The 13,472-nt window shown below is 58.8% G+C and overlaps 1 protein-coding gene across 1 annotated transcript; it reads left to right on the top strand.

Annotated features, from left to right (window-relative positions):
• Positions 1–6,328: 6,328 nt before the first annotated feature.
• BESB_077240 (uncharacterized protein) lies at positions 6,329–12,396 on the top strand (the record flags this gene model as incomplete). The annotated part of the gene is made up of 4 exons (XM_029366085.1): positions 6,329–10,474; positions 10,710–11,196; positions 11,595–11,764; positions 12,118–12,396. The coding sequence occupies 4 exons, from the start codon at positions 6,329–6,331 to the stop codon at positions 12,394–12,396; spliced, it is 5,082 nt and encodes a 1,693-aa protein (XP_029217516.1).
• Positions 12,397–13,472: the final 1,076 nt, after the last annotated feature.

The raw sequence follows: 13,472 nt of genomic DNA, 5'->3' as shown, positions 1-13,472 counted from the left end.
TCTCTCTGTCGCGAAAGCCCGCTCGGCACGAATGGTCGCCTGTGGTGAGCATACAAGATTTTTCGCATCAAAGGGTTCGACGGCAATCCGCTCTTCGGGTTCAAATCTAATCCTGCTCCTGCTATGGATTGTCAGTACAGATATTGACAGCGACGGGAGTGAGAGCGTCTCCCTCCGGTCTCGAAACGCCTCAATGGAAGGAATAATGACACCTGGCAAAGCGCTTTCTGGCGTGAAAGATTGCCGATGCGCGTGGTGGGCGCTTAAACGTGTGCGCCTTTAGTAGGCCACGTCTGCGTTCGGCGGTAGTCGCCGGCCTTTCTATTTCGAAACATAGCAGTCGGTCCGTAAACCTAACTTTGAAACACCCCGTAGTAGTCAAGGCCGAGCTCTCCCGTGAGGAAGCCTCTTTCATTCGGCCTGTGACTGAGTTTTTGCGGAAGTGGTCCCCTCTACACTCAACAGCCGATAGCTCCTCTATGAGGGCAGAGGGAACCTATCTCCACAATAACAAGAGTGACCATTGCCTGAGCTCGGGTACATATTCAAACTCCGCATTCCTCAAATGGCCTCACGCTTGTGCAGCTCACCCGGCGGCAGCAAGAAGGATGTTTTGGCAGTCAGCGTTGCGGTTGCCCACGACCCCGAGCTGGTTCGGAATCGCCGTTCGTGTGCGGTCACCCGGCGGTGCTGACGCCAGCAGTTTTGTTGGCCTACAACTGGAAAAGCGGCCTCGACGCGCCTGGTCAAGCCCGGTCTCATTTTGGAACTAACAATGAATGCCGTCCTTGTTAGAAGCTGATCTCTTTAACACGATGTGGACCATGGGTACCGTCCAGTTTTTTTCACTTTCCATCCTGTTGTCCTCGATCCCTGTGTCAGGTTTGTTTCGCACACCGTGATCCGCCACACGCCCAGAAGCGAGTGGGATACCGCAATGTTCGCATCTCATTGCAGCCATGTCCCTGGTCCTGCCGGTTGTCGGTGGCTGCACTGTCTAGTGCGGGGATACACCGAATACGTGGGACGCGGAAGAAAGCACCTTCCTCTCGCTGGAAGTTCTCTAGTGGGGTGGTGGTTGTCTAAAGCTATCATCACTTTATTCGGATACGCAATCTGGCAGGCATGTCTTTCAGTTGTCGGTAGTGCGTCGCGCCCTACTAAGCTGGACGGACCGGCCTCTTGTTGCCGTGCAACAGCTTCCTTGCAGCCATTTCATGTGTGTTAAGAGGGTGGAACCTAGAGAGGCAGCGACATATGGCTTGAGAGGTGTCCGACACCGCACACCCACGTGGCGTCCTCCGTGTAACAGTTCCCCGTTACGGTATGTTTTCTGGTCAGGCAGGAAGCTGTCTGTCGCGTCTTGTGCCTGGGACAAAAGCCAACCGAAGACGTAACATTGCGTGCCCGGCTCCCTTTCCGCCAGTCATTGGTGGAGAGGCTCGGGAGGCTCGACCGTTACACGATACGGGAATCTTCAGAAAGAAAGACAGATGTTCTGCTACGCTGCATAAGCAAGTATGAGGACGGAGATACCTGTGTTCAGTCTCGTTCGGAAGGGAAAGACATTCATTTCATTGGTAGAGATATATGTCTGCGTTGGAGAATGACGCGCGGGAAATTTGCAGACAAGGAGGGAAGACACGAAAGGCGCACGCAAATGTGAGTTCGTTAGCCTATGAAAGGTCGGCACTCGTAGTGGAGAGGTCTCGCAAAAGGGAACTACGGCAATTCTGGAAGAAGAAAAATCTGAGAACGAGTAACCCAGATGTAGAAAAACGGCACACCGCAGTCGCAGCCAAGACTGTGCTCGACCGACTGAATCGAATAGTACCGTCATATCAGCAGGAGAATTCGCTAGGGAACCATTCGGGTGGATGCGTGGCATCACGGTGGTTTCGTTTGGGGGATCCAGCATGTGGTGAAGGACTGGCTCCTAAACCCGTATACCCGTCGCACCACGGGTGTATCATGCGACGAAGCTACTTTCCCCCGGGCTCGCCACTTAGGTGAATATGCATATATGTTTACACTCATTCACATTCTGATCTGTGGCAGAAGTGTGCCAACGTTTGTTGCACGAACGCAGAGCATTGTGGTTTGGTGCCGTTCACTCAAATCCGGAAGCCAGCTTCAAGCCCAACGCTGAACCGAATACGGCAAGAGACCTCAGTATGTCAACCTCCCCAACCGGTATTACCTAGCGACCTTCTCTGCACATAAGCCTTGGTGTAAATGACGCATCGTATTGGTTTTGGTCGGTACTAAGCTGAGTAAAGAACGATGTTTTGCGCGTCCACATTCAGCTACCCGGCGTCGTATCCTGGTGTTCTATAAACCATCAGTTACAAGCATTTCGTTAAAAATTGGCATGAGCCCTGGCACCACCGTCGAGGACAACGTACGCAACGCCTTCTGCATTTTCGTTGTCTAGTTGCTGGCTTGTAGCGCGGGAAAATAGGTGACGAGCGAACGAATATTGACTATCGTCGCAGGTGATGTGCTGCGGAGATGCAGAAAACCATGGGGTAACAGAGAATTCTTGAGTGGCACGATAGGTGGCACGGGGAGCTCCTCAATCTTTTCTGCAAAATGCAGACAGTGGCACATCGCTTCAGCATTATTTAGGCCAAATCCATACCGCTCCCAGACATAGACCCACGCGTGGGCATCGGTGGTGCTTTCGCATAATGGAACTCTTTGCAGAGCTGGTTGCGGCTTCCCGTCTTGTGTCGCAGTTAGTGCTAGATGTGGGACTCCACACCGTTTTTTTACATGCCTGGAGAATGTTTCCGTTCCCTCAAATACTCAGTGCTTTGGCCCTGTCACTTTTTTTGCCTCTCGGGAACTTGCAGTTGTGGAGGACGCCGAGCAAGGCCGGGGAGGGCTTAAGACAGCTAAAAGTGTTGGGAGACCAACCGACGGAAGTTTCTCAATTTGTGCGAAGTTGTGCTGCATGGACGAGCGGTCGCTAGTCCACGTGCGAGTGAGCCACACACGAGGACGGTGGGCTCATGCTTTGAGTGCCAGAATGCCTGAGCAAGGTGTTCTCGTCTTCGATTCGGCTACGCGTCACCTTTTGTGACCGGGCATGCGCACAGGCAGTAGTCCACGGCTTCTCGTGGATTTGAGCCGCCCGCGACTACCGGTAGCCTTTCCCAGTGTGCGTGAAAGGTCCATTCAAAGTAGTATAGACGTACACTCCCGGCTGACAGAATCATGTGGCAGGAGAGCCGGTACCGACGAGTGCCATAGTTTGGACTGTTTCTTTCCACGGGACGCAAACTGTATATGTGTTTGAGCGCTTCCAGGCAAGTGCAGCGGGCCCACGTACGGTAAAACAGGGGGCAACTGAAGGGTGTGCAGTGGAGACGTCGAGGAGGCTTCTCGTTCGGACTCCACGTAAATTTAAGCCAAGAAGGTGAAATCGTACCTGTACGCGTCAAATGTTTGTTTGAGTTACAAGGTACAGACACGGGTTGAGACGCACCCCGTCACCGTAGTGTGTGCAGGCCTTGCTTTGTCGTACGCGGCTGTAAGCGGTGGCGGAGCATGTAGAGTATTGTGCAACCTTAGCAGGAGGCAACTTCGGATTTCCCGCAGCTCTCGCTTACCCGGTTCTGCATGACTGTATCCCAGGAACGCCTCACCTCGCCGTCCACGAGTGGCTCCAGCTGATTGAATGCCGAATGCAGAGGCTGCATTTTGGCCGACGTGTTGGGCGGGAATCCAGAGCGATTCTCAGCGCCTGTGCTGTGCGCATTAGTTCAAAACGTCGCACGGGCCATCATCCCTAGCTTGCCTGAATGCAATTAATTGACCACGGATGCCTGTCGTCACTTCACGGGATAGTCGGTACGCAACTGCTATTTGGTGTAAAATGGCACCTCTCCAAAACTACAGCAGGTTCATGCAGAATCGGCAAGTCTCCGGGGACAACGATGCATAGAGCAGGGACGTGCCGTGCTCTCTGGCGAAGACGCATCTGCGCCTCCTCGCTCAAATGCGTAGGGAGCTGTGTTTGTTCAATCTTGTGCCGTACGCACGCGACTCGCGCGTATAGACCACGCAGTGACGGGGTGTTCTGCGGGTAGACTTGTACAAAGGAGGGCCCTGGTCCTCGATCCACTCACTGTCCTAGTGTTGTTCCGCCGTGCTGTGGCACGCGCTCGGGAGACCAGCTTAGCACCCTAGTCATTGGTCTTGTGCGCACCAGTTTAAGGGAAAACTCAAATTTAAGATGACACTTCATCGAGGGGCCCTGAACGCGCTTTTCTCACGACGTGTATCTAGACTCGTTGGTTTAGGGTTTAAGGTGGAAAGTGAGCATACAGCGGATGGTGTTGAGTAAGGTGCGAACGCTCGATAGTCCCGCCGGGCCCGCGTGGCGGAGGTTACGATGGAAAGGTAGTTGCACACGGGATGCTCGCAAGGGCGCTCTACAGTGGACAGTCAGACTACAAACCAAGGCCGCTGAGAGCCAGTGCGATTCTCACTTGCGGGCTGCCAGCGTTGTCCCGCTTCACGCTTATAAATGTATTCCAGTGAAGCAAGAGTCTGGCGCCGTCCGACAGGCGCGCGTATAGAATCCCAGGCACAGGAAATACACATGGAGTTGGAGCCGTCTACAGAGGCACTCTGCTTACTGGACTGGACGACCATGTGAAACAGCTTGTTACGGCAGCCGGTCGCCGTGGCGCCAGAGAGCTGCCTATCGTGTGCTACCATCAGTAGACAGCGGCGCTCTAGTGGGTGGAGCAGGAACGAGTGCCGCTCTTGAGCATGCATGCCAGTCTCCCTTGATTTTAGTGACGAAATCAGTCGCTGCCGGTAGAGGTGGCTAATCGTCTCTTCAAGAGACCAGCACGCCGCTCGCTTCCTCGCTGGAGACCCCTAACCCCCCTTTTCTCCAGGCCGGATCGCATTTCTGCAGTGCTGCGACGTAGCGAGGCACGCCTAATGAGATTGATCGGTTGCAATGATGTAGTGTTCAGCGAAATCATACCTAAAGAGCAGTACAGCATCAGAACGATTGCATAGTGCTGTAACCCGTCATCGTGGACTGAGCTCAATCGGGGGCGCGGATACAGCGGAATGGACGCGTGAGCGTGCGCTGCGACATCACAAAATCGGAGACGAGCACCGCCCCCCTTCCTTACGCTCTCGTCTTTTGATGAACGAGCATGAACCTTTTCCCAAATCCGGCGGACCGGGGTCTTTCCTTCTTTTTCCCTCCGCCGTCTGAAAAGAAGTTCCCGATTTCTGCCGCAGCGCGCGAGCGGTAAGGCCCGCGACTTGCGCTGTCTCGCTCGACTGTGTTCCCACAAGGCTGTGAGCGGCATGACAGACAAAGGAAAAACGAAAAGAAACAAAGGAGAGACAGGGAAATAGGCGAATGAATTCAGTGATCGTTCTTCAAAGTATCGTGGGTCGTGTAGAGGTCGTGTACTTCCCCGCAATCGTTGGCACAGAACTGTCCAGCTATTTCCGGTTGCGTAGACTTTTCGTAAATGTCATCAGGAGAGGCGGAAAACTAGCGCCTGCTTTTTGTCATTGTTGCCCTCCGGCATGTCCCCCTGCCCATGCAGAAAAAAAAGAAGCAAGGAAGCGGTGCCTCGGGAAGAGCGGAGAAGTCAAGCACAGATCATGTATTGTGGCAGCCCGGGGAGCCAGACACCTCACGTGAGAAGGTATTCGGTGACCTTTTGTTCTGTGTTGTTTTGCAGTTTGTCGGGAGTTTTGTGAGAGGAACTACTGTTTTCTTCTGGTTGTGGGTGTTCTTATTGCTCTATATTGCCTCAAGGCTAGCGTAGAGAAGGCTTTTGTGCCGAGAGGAAGCCATGGTTGCTTGTTTTTGCCTTTTCGGGGGGGGGCAGCTTTCGTGAGGGAGTGACCCGCCACTTCCTCCCACGTTCGCCCCCGTGCCTTTTTTCCAGCGGTGCTCTTCTGAGCATGTGTTTTTGCCGACGTCCCCCTTTCTGCCGCGTACCTTGTTCCCACGCCTTTGCAGTCGCTGCGTTCTCTCCCTTTCGGCGCGGCATGTACGTTTGTTTTTGGCTTCGTCGCGGGGCCGCCTGTGATGCGTTTTCTTTTGTGCAACCGCGGAACGAGGTCGGCGGTGACCCACTTTTCTAGGGGGTCATCTGCGTGGTCTAGAGTGTGTCAGCTTGTCGCTGTGACGCACAGTTCCCGTCAGTGAGTCATCTAGCTGCCGCTCTCGCTCTGCGCGACGCGCGGGTTTCCGCCGAGGGCGCGGCTTGGTGTGACGCCGCGCCGCTGTCTGTTTGTCGTGGACTCGTGCTTCGATCTCGCCCCACCTTTGAACAGCATGGAAGGAAAGACGCCAGACACGATGCGTCCGCGGCAACTGAGAAAAGAAGGAGAGCGGGACTCGCGTGTGGAGAAGGCACTGATGGAAGGGGAAAAACATTTTTTGTCAAACCTGCAGCCGTCCTCTTCCCTTTCGGGGTCTGGCGCCTCGCCTGATGGCCACTCTTGGACCTCGCTGTCCTCGGCATCCGACCTCTCACTCTCTCACTTGTCTTCGGCGAGCGCGAAAACGCTTCATACGGCCGAGTACGAGTTGTCTGCGTCGGGTTCTGCTGTCGCGTGCTCATCAATGCCTTCACTGTGCTCGACTGCGCCGCCAGCTGCCTCGTCCTCTTCGTCACATTCTACTTTCTCCTCTCTGCCGCTTCCGTCTTCGCAGTCTTGTTCTCGTCTGTCTTCATCGCACGGTTGTTTAGCGAGTCCGTCCCTCTCGTCTGCCTCTCTGGCGTCGTCTTCGCGTGCGCAGGAGCGGACTGCGGCGTGCGCCTCGCTGTGTTGTCTTGGTAGAAGTCTGGCGCCGATTCAAGACGCGGGGAGTCTCCGGCGGCCGCGCTGGTTTCTCGCGGCGCCCTCTCCTCACTTGCTCGCGCTTCTTCAGCGGGAAGCCGCGCGCTGCCGTGCGACCGAGCCGCGCGCGGCCCCTCAGGCTCCGTCTTCGCCCTCCGCCGCCTCGGCTCCACTCCGGCCTTCCTCGGGTTCTCCGCCGGATACAGTTGAAAAGCAGAAGAGAGGAGAGAGTGAGCGCGATGGCAGCAGCGCGGCGCTACTCCACCCCCCAGCGGGGTGCTTCCCCAGCGGGCAAAGATCAGCATCTTCGGCGGCTGTACCGACTCACCGAGCCCCGCGAAAGGCGCGGGACTGTCCCGAGGATCCGCAGGCGGTGGAAGGAAAAGCACGAGAGCAAGGGCGCGACAGCGAGAAGGAAATGGCGGAGGCGGCAGTCACTGTCCGCCAGGGACTCCTGGACGCCGCAAGGGGGGACGCCATCCCGGAGTCGGCGTGTTTGCCTCCGTCTTTGCCGTCGTCTGCCGTCTGTGCGGGCGCAGATGAGCAAGCGAAAACAGTGGACGGAATACAGGCAGATGCGCTGTCTGGCGCGCAGCGCAGTTCCACGTCCCGGAGGGAGAAACCGGGGGGCGAGGGCTCGCCGTCTGTGCCTGCTTCGAGTCTGCCCGCTCCGCCTTCCGCAGCTCCAGTTTCGTCTTCTGCGTCGCCTTCTTCCTCTTTCTGGACTTCGCGTCAGCGTGAGGGAGTTGAGCCATCCGCCTCGTCCTCGCAAATGTCTGACGTCGTTTCCGCTTCTTCGCTGCCTGGTGAGTCCTTCGGTTCGTCTTCTTCCGCGTCCGTCCCGTGTCTTTGTCGCGGCTGGCCTCGTGACGCGGGATCGCTTCCACTCTGCGACACGTGCGAGGAGAGGAGTGGCGCGGCTCCGTCTTCTTCCGTAGACGGCGAAGGCGCCTTGGCGAATGCGCTGGCTGCGGCGCCCTGGCCTCCAGGCGTGCTGCCTGGAACCGAGGGCTCGACGGTCTCACTTTCTGACCTCGCGTGTCCGCTGCCCCCGGCGCTGCTGCCGGAAGAGGACGCGAGTTGGGCCATGGTGCTGCTCCCTGCGGCAAAGAAGAGAGAGGAGACGAGGGGGAAGGAGCGAGAAGCTGAGGCCGGCGGAGACGCGCCGCTGGCCAGGTCTGCCGCCTGTCCAGAGGACGAGGGGACGGCAGGCGAAGGGCCAGAGACAGCAGCGGCAGACGCGGCGGTGGGACTCCACGAAGTTACGAGTCATCTTGCGGCCTCTGTTCTGCTGGAAGAAGGCGAGGAAGATCCTGTCAAGACTCTCGCAGTGACCGCCGTCACCGCGCATGCAGCCGCCGCGGCGGGGGGGATTGTCCTCGGTTCCGATGAAGGCGGAGATGACCCTATCGGGGGGGTTTTTTACGCAGTGGGGGACGAGGGGAGTGTCGAGTGGACGGAGGGCGGAGGAGCCCTAGAGAGTGAAGAAGGGGGACAGCGAGGCGCGGAAGCGGAGCGCGACGATGAAGCCGCGCAAGGGCTCGCCGAGGTGAAACGAGAGGCCGCCGACGGGGTTTCAGGGTATAGGGAAGCGCCGCCAGCGCCGCGGAGGCAGGAGAGGAGCCAGGAGGCAGGGCAGAGAGGAGTGAATGCCCCAGGGCAAGAAAGTGAACAGGAGTCACCCGCCACAGAGAGCCGCGCCTGTTCTGTCTCTCTTGGCGCGGACCGAGGCAGGGCAGACGTGTCAGCGGCGGGTGTGGGGGTGGAGGCGCAGAGGCAGAAAGCCAAGTCGCTGTGCGTGTCGCAGTCGACATTCTCCACTCAGGCGGCCGCTGCGCATGCGGGAGCTGGGGAGGCTGTGACTGGGGTTGAAGAGAGCTCGCGAGATCGCGTGTCTGCGTTGTCTCCTTCTTCCGACCGGTTTGCCGCGCCGTGGGCGTCTGCCGCTTTGTCTCACTGCCCCTTCGACAAACGAGAGCCAACTGAGGCGGGGCGCGCGGAGCGAGAAGGGCAAAAAGAACGAAGAGATGAGGTCGAGGCAGCAGTGATGCAGAGAGATGAAGAGGCAGAGGACGACGAGGCGAATAGGAGCCGGGGAGGCGGGCGCCGCGCGCACGGCGTGGCATCCGACGAGGACGAACGGGAGGGCGAAGGGAGCGGAGGTGAAGAGGCAGACATGTGGAGCGAGGCCGAGGAAGAAGAGGAAGAAGAAGCGCGCGCGGATGCGCGGGCGATGGCGAGGGAGAGAGCTGCTCGGTGGATGCGAGCTCGAGAGATGGCGAGAGACAAGTCGGCAGAACGCGGAAGCGGAAAAGAGAGAGAGCGCCGCGCAGCCAGGCGGCTGCGAAAAGGAGAGACTCCCGAAGAGAGCATGTCTCCGTCGTGGAGCGACGAAGAAAAAGACGCGCCGCCCCGCGGCGGCGGATTGACGGGCACCCCGCAGACGCACACGTCGTTTTCCACGTACTGTTCTTCGTCCGCGTCGCCGTTGCTGTCCTCGTCCTCGTCTTCATCGCCTCTCTTGCCTCCTTCTTCTCCTGCGCTTTTGTCTGCGGCCTCGTCGCCGGACCTGTCCTGGTCCGCCTCTTTCTCTGTGGTGCCTCCGCTCGCGGGCGCGCACCCCTTTCCTGCGTACGCGCCGCGTCGCGGCGTCACCGCGGAACTGAAGCGCAAAAGTTCTTCTGCCGGCTCGGCTGGCGGCGGCGCATCGTTCGCTGAAGCCCGGCGTGAGGCCGCTGATGGAAGAGGCGTGGGAAAGCGAGGAGGGAGAAGGGACGACGCCTGCGAAGAGGAGCTGCGAGCTCCCGGTCCCCGGACGGCGCGCGCAGCGGGCACGGAGAAGATCAGAGAGGGAGAGGAAACGCGGTCGAGAGAGAAGGGAGACTCACGCTCTGTTGCCTCCGTGATCTGCGAGGACCGACGCGGAGGGGGCGGGGTTCAGAGAGGCCCCGAAGGAGGCGATGACGGGCACGGAGGGCCCTCGCGGAAGACAAGTGGCGACAGACTCGGGCAGTCGAGTGCGGAGAGCCCGCAGCTGCTTTCAGCTTCACAGACTCCGCGCTCAAGCGTCGTCGATCTGGGGGGCTTCATTCTTCCGCCACCGCCTCCTGCGACGCTGCCGCCTTCGCGAGCGCGCGCAGTCCTCCTGCAGGCGCCAGACAAAACGAAAATGAGAGGAAAGGGTGCCGAGGAAAAAGGCAACGAAGCGTCGCGCCGCCAAGGCGCAGACTCTCCCACGCTCGCGCCTTCGGCCGCGGTTGCATCTCCGCGCTTGGCAAGGAGCTCCCACGGCTCCTTCGGGGAGACAAGCCCTCGTCCAGAAGCAGAAGGTTCAAACATGCGCGGCGGCGTTGGAAGCGACGGCGACGGAGAAAGCGAGAAGAAGGGGCGCGGAGACGGCAAGGCAGACCAGGGGTGTCTGTCGTTTCCTTCGGCCTCGCCGTCGGTTTCCTCCCGCAGTGCAGGGCGCGTTCCTTTTGAGAGAAGAAGCTACTTGTTGATCAAAAAGCTGAATTTCATTCTGAGGCACGGCGCACCTCTCTTCAAGCTCCCCATGAGGGAAGACGGCTACGTGCGCATTCGTGAACTGCTTGAACTCGAGTGTATGAAGGGCGTCACGTGGGAAGAGATCTACTTGGTGAGGCTCCAGAAAAGAGAAAAAGCGGCTCCGAAACACAAGTCACAGGGGCAGTCGGTCTTTACCCTGCGTGCTGTGCTTATCGGGAGGAGACCAAAGGGCGAGGTGACGGGAGGCGTGCAGGGTGTGCATTAGAGGCCCCGTCTTCACAGATCGCTCCTGTCTCTTTCCTTTCCTGCGGCTCCTCGGTTTCTTACTCCATGGATTGCCGCTTGTTCCTTGGCTTTCCGCTCAGGTTGTCGCGTCAAACTTCAAGCGGCGATACGAGATTTGCTACGACCCGAGAGAGCCTGAGCACGCGGGGCGAGACTCCGTTCTCGTCGTCGATGCAGGGCAGCGGCTGCCACCGGCTCCCAAGGCATCCGCTGCCGCGCCTCCTCCGTCGCGTTCGAGTGAGTTGACGCCGAAGATCTTTCCGCTGTCTTCGGGGATGGCGAGGAAGGCGGTGCTCTCTGCGGACACGCGGGGGGGGAGCGAAGACGAGCTCTCGTTGTTCCAAGGCACCCCGCCGTTCCCGTCGTCGGCCACTCCGCATTTGATCAACGACCGCTGGCTGCTTCGCGCCACGCAGGGCCACACCATTCGCCACATCTCCAGCGAGCTGCTTCTCCGCCGCATTCGCGACCCTGCCGAGATCCCCAAATGCGTCCACGGCACCTACATGAAGAATTGGCTAGCCATTCGCACCGTGGGCCTGAGTCGCATGCACCGAAACCACATTCGTAAGCTTAAGGAAGAGAGGAAGACGCAGCGCCCCCCGCGCTGCTCACGCACACGCAGAGCCGCCACCTGGGAAGAAGTCGATGGGGCGGCATGCCACAGCGCCATAGAGAACTTTGTATCATAAACACGTATTAAAATACGCGCAGCGATTCGAGTCTGACTCGCTTTACTGAAGCCGTGCATGCGTCCCTGCGTCTGTCTCTGCAGTAGTTCTGTTGGTAAAACAATCAGCGGTCCGCCCAGATCTCCGTCCGCTACACACGTGTCTTTTTCTGGGGGTCCTTCTTCGGCGTTTCAGTTGTAGTGCAGGTGTGCATTCGCGTTTTTCGCCTTTCTTTTCGCTTGGAGTGCTTCATCTCTTCGTCTCTCTTTCGTGCTCTCCGCGACTTCTCCCCAGACTTCGCGCCTGGGCTCCCGTGCGAATGTGGAGTAGTCAGCGGCATGCGTCAAACGAACGACGTGGCGATCTACGTTGACGTCGAGCGCGCGATGCGCGACGGAATCCGATTCTTCGTCTCAAACAACAACGTGATTCTCACCGAAGGCATCCGCGGAAAGCTAGCTCCGGTAAGCATTCATGGAGACCGCGCGGCGCAAACGCGCCGTGTCGAAAAAAATACAAAAATATACATACAATTGTATATACAGGGATGATGGTATACTCCGTGTGCAGGTATGCAAACAGGTCGTCGCGTAAGTGTAAAGGCTTTGCGGGGGCGTGCGTCTTCTCGCGCCTTAACTTCTCCTTGCTTGCGGATGAACCTGTTTTCGCCTGGGGGGAGGGGGGGGGCATGCATGCGTGCCCTGGAATAAGAAATACCGGCGGTGCGCGGTGTTGGTTCCCCAGCCTTCTCGTGGAAGGCTACGCGTCAGTGCGTGCACGCGCCTCTCTCTTTCTCCGCGTGGCGTGTGGTTTTTAGAAGCACTTCAAGCGGGCGATCCACCTGAAGTGGGACGTCGTTTTGTTTGAGGACGGCCAGGACTTCACGCCACTGTACTTTGACCGGCTGCCGGCTGAGCTGAGGCTCGAGACCAGCAAAGCCCTCTTCGCGCAGGAGCTGGCGCACGCGCAAGTCCTTGATGACTCGCCCTGCGGCCCTACGACCGCCGCGCTGCTGGCGGAGGGAGACCTCTGCGGCGGCGAAGGCGCTGAGAACCTCGGCGCGGGGGAGGCGCAAATTCCGAGGGCACCTGCGTGAGGAGGCGGCCAGTGGCTCTGCCAGGGGTGAAAAAAGACGCAAGGAAGAGCGCCGAAAGAGCGAGACAGGCGAGGAGGCGGGAAAGGCCTTGGGGGGTAGGGAGGGGGCACTTGCGAGGCGCACAGGCGAACGCGAGGGCGAGGAGAGACGGCGGCGCGTGAAGAGGAGGGGAAAAGAGAGCTCGTGAGGATGGCTCACGCGCGAGGGAGGAGGGACCGTCAGGCGAGAGGAAGGCGGCGAGGTCGACCTGCCGCGGTTTGTTTGGCCGAAAGCGCTAGAAAGGGAGGAAATCTGGGAGAGGAAAGAAGTCGCGGGTCCGCGACGCTGTCTGCTTTTTCCGAGTTGCAGAATGGCTAGGATTTAGGCTTTGACACGCCACGTGCGTGTGTTTATGACTCCGCTTGCGTCTATATACCTCTGCTTGACGGGCTTGTCCCTGCGCGGCTTGTGCGCGCACTGCGGACGCTCAGGCAGCGCAGACGTATCTACGCGGCCGCGCCCCCGTCTTGCGGGGTGTCTAAACACGCGGCAAAGAGGAAAGGATGAGCGGACTTCGCGGCGTCCTCGTCTGCGCTGTGTCAGTCTTGCTCGGCAACAAGCGCCGCGCTGGAACCGGCGCAGGCGAGGGAACGCGAGCCCACCCCGATTCCGTAGAGAGATGGTCGCGCGAGACTCACTGGTCGCTCGAGGCGCGCCGCGCGAAAAAGACGCGGATGCCACTCCCGGCAGATAGCGCCAGTAGCGGCTGCATAAGCGCCTTAACCTGTCGTCGTTCGTGCGCTGCCCACGTAGACATGGTGGTGCCAGAAGAAACGTGCTCTCACGGCATGTGTATGCATATGGGCGCGGCGGGGGTCGCATGCGCGGGTCTCTCCCGACGGCCAGTGACCCTGGGGGTCGGCTGCCGGGCCTGCTGAGCGAGGGGGCGACCGCACGCACGAAAAGCACAATCTGAGGGGGCTTCGCGCCGAGGGACTCACCTATTTCACATATAAGTAAATACATATTTGTATGCGGGTTGGTGTATGTACATGCGCATTTAATCGAACATGAGGGAATGCGTACAGCATTTTGAG

The sequence above is a fragment of the Besnoitia besnoiti genome, chromosome VII, assembly GCF_002563875.1.
Source record: "Besnoitia besnoiti strain Bb-Ger1 chromosome VII, whole genome shotgun sequence".
NCBI classification, from domain to species: Eukaryota; Apicomplexa; class Conoidasida; order Eucoccidiorida; family Sarcocystidae; genus Besnoitia; species Besnoitia besnoiti.
The sequence above is the reverse complement of the archived record's forward strand: the minus strand, read 5'-3'. Positions and strand labels throughout refer to the sequence as shown.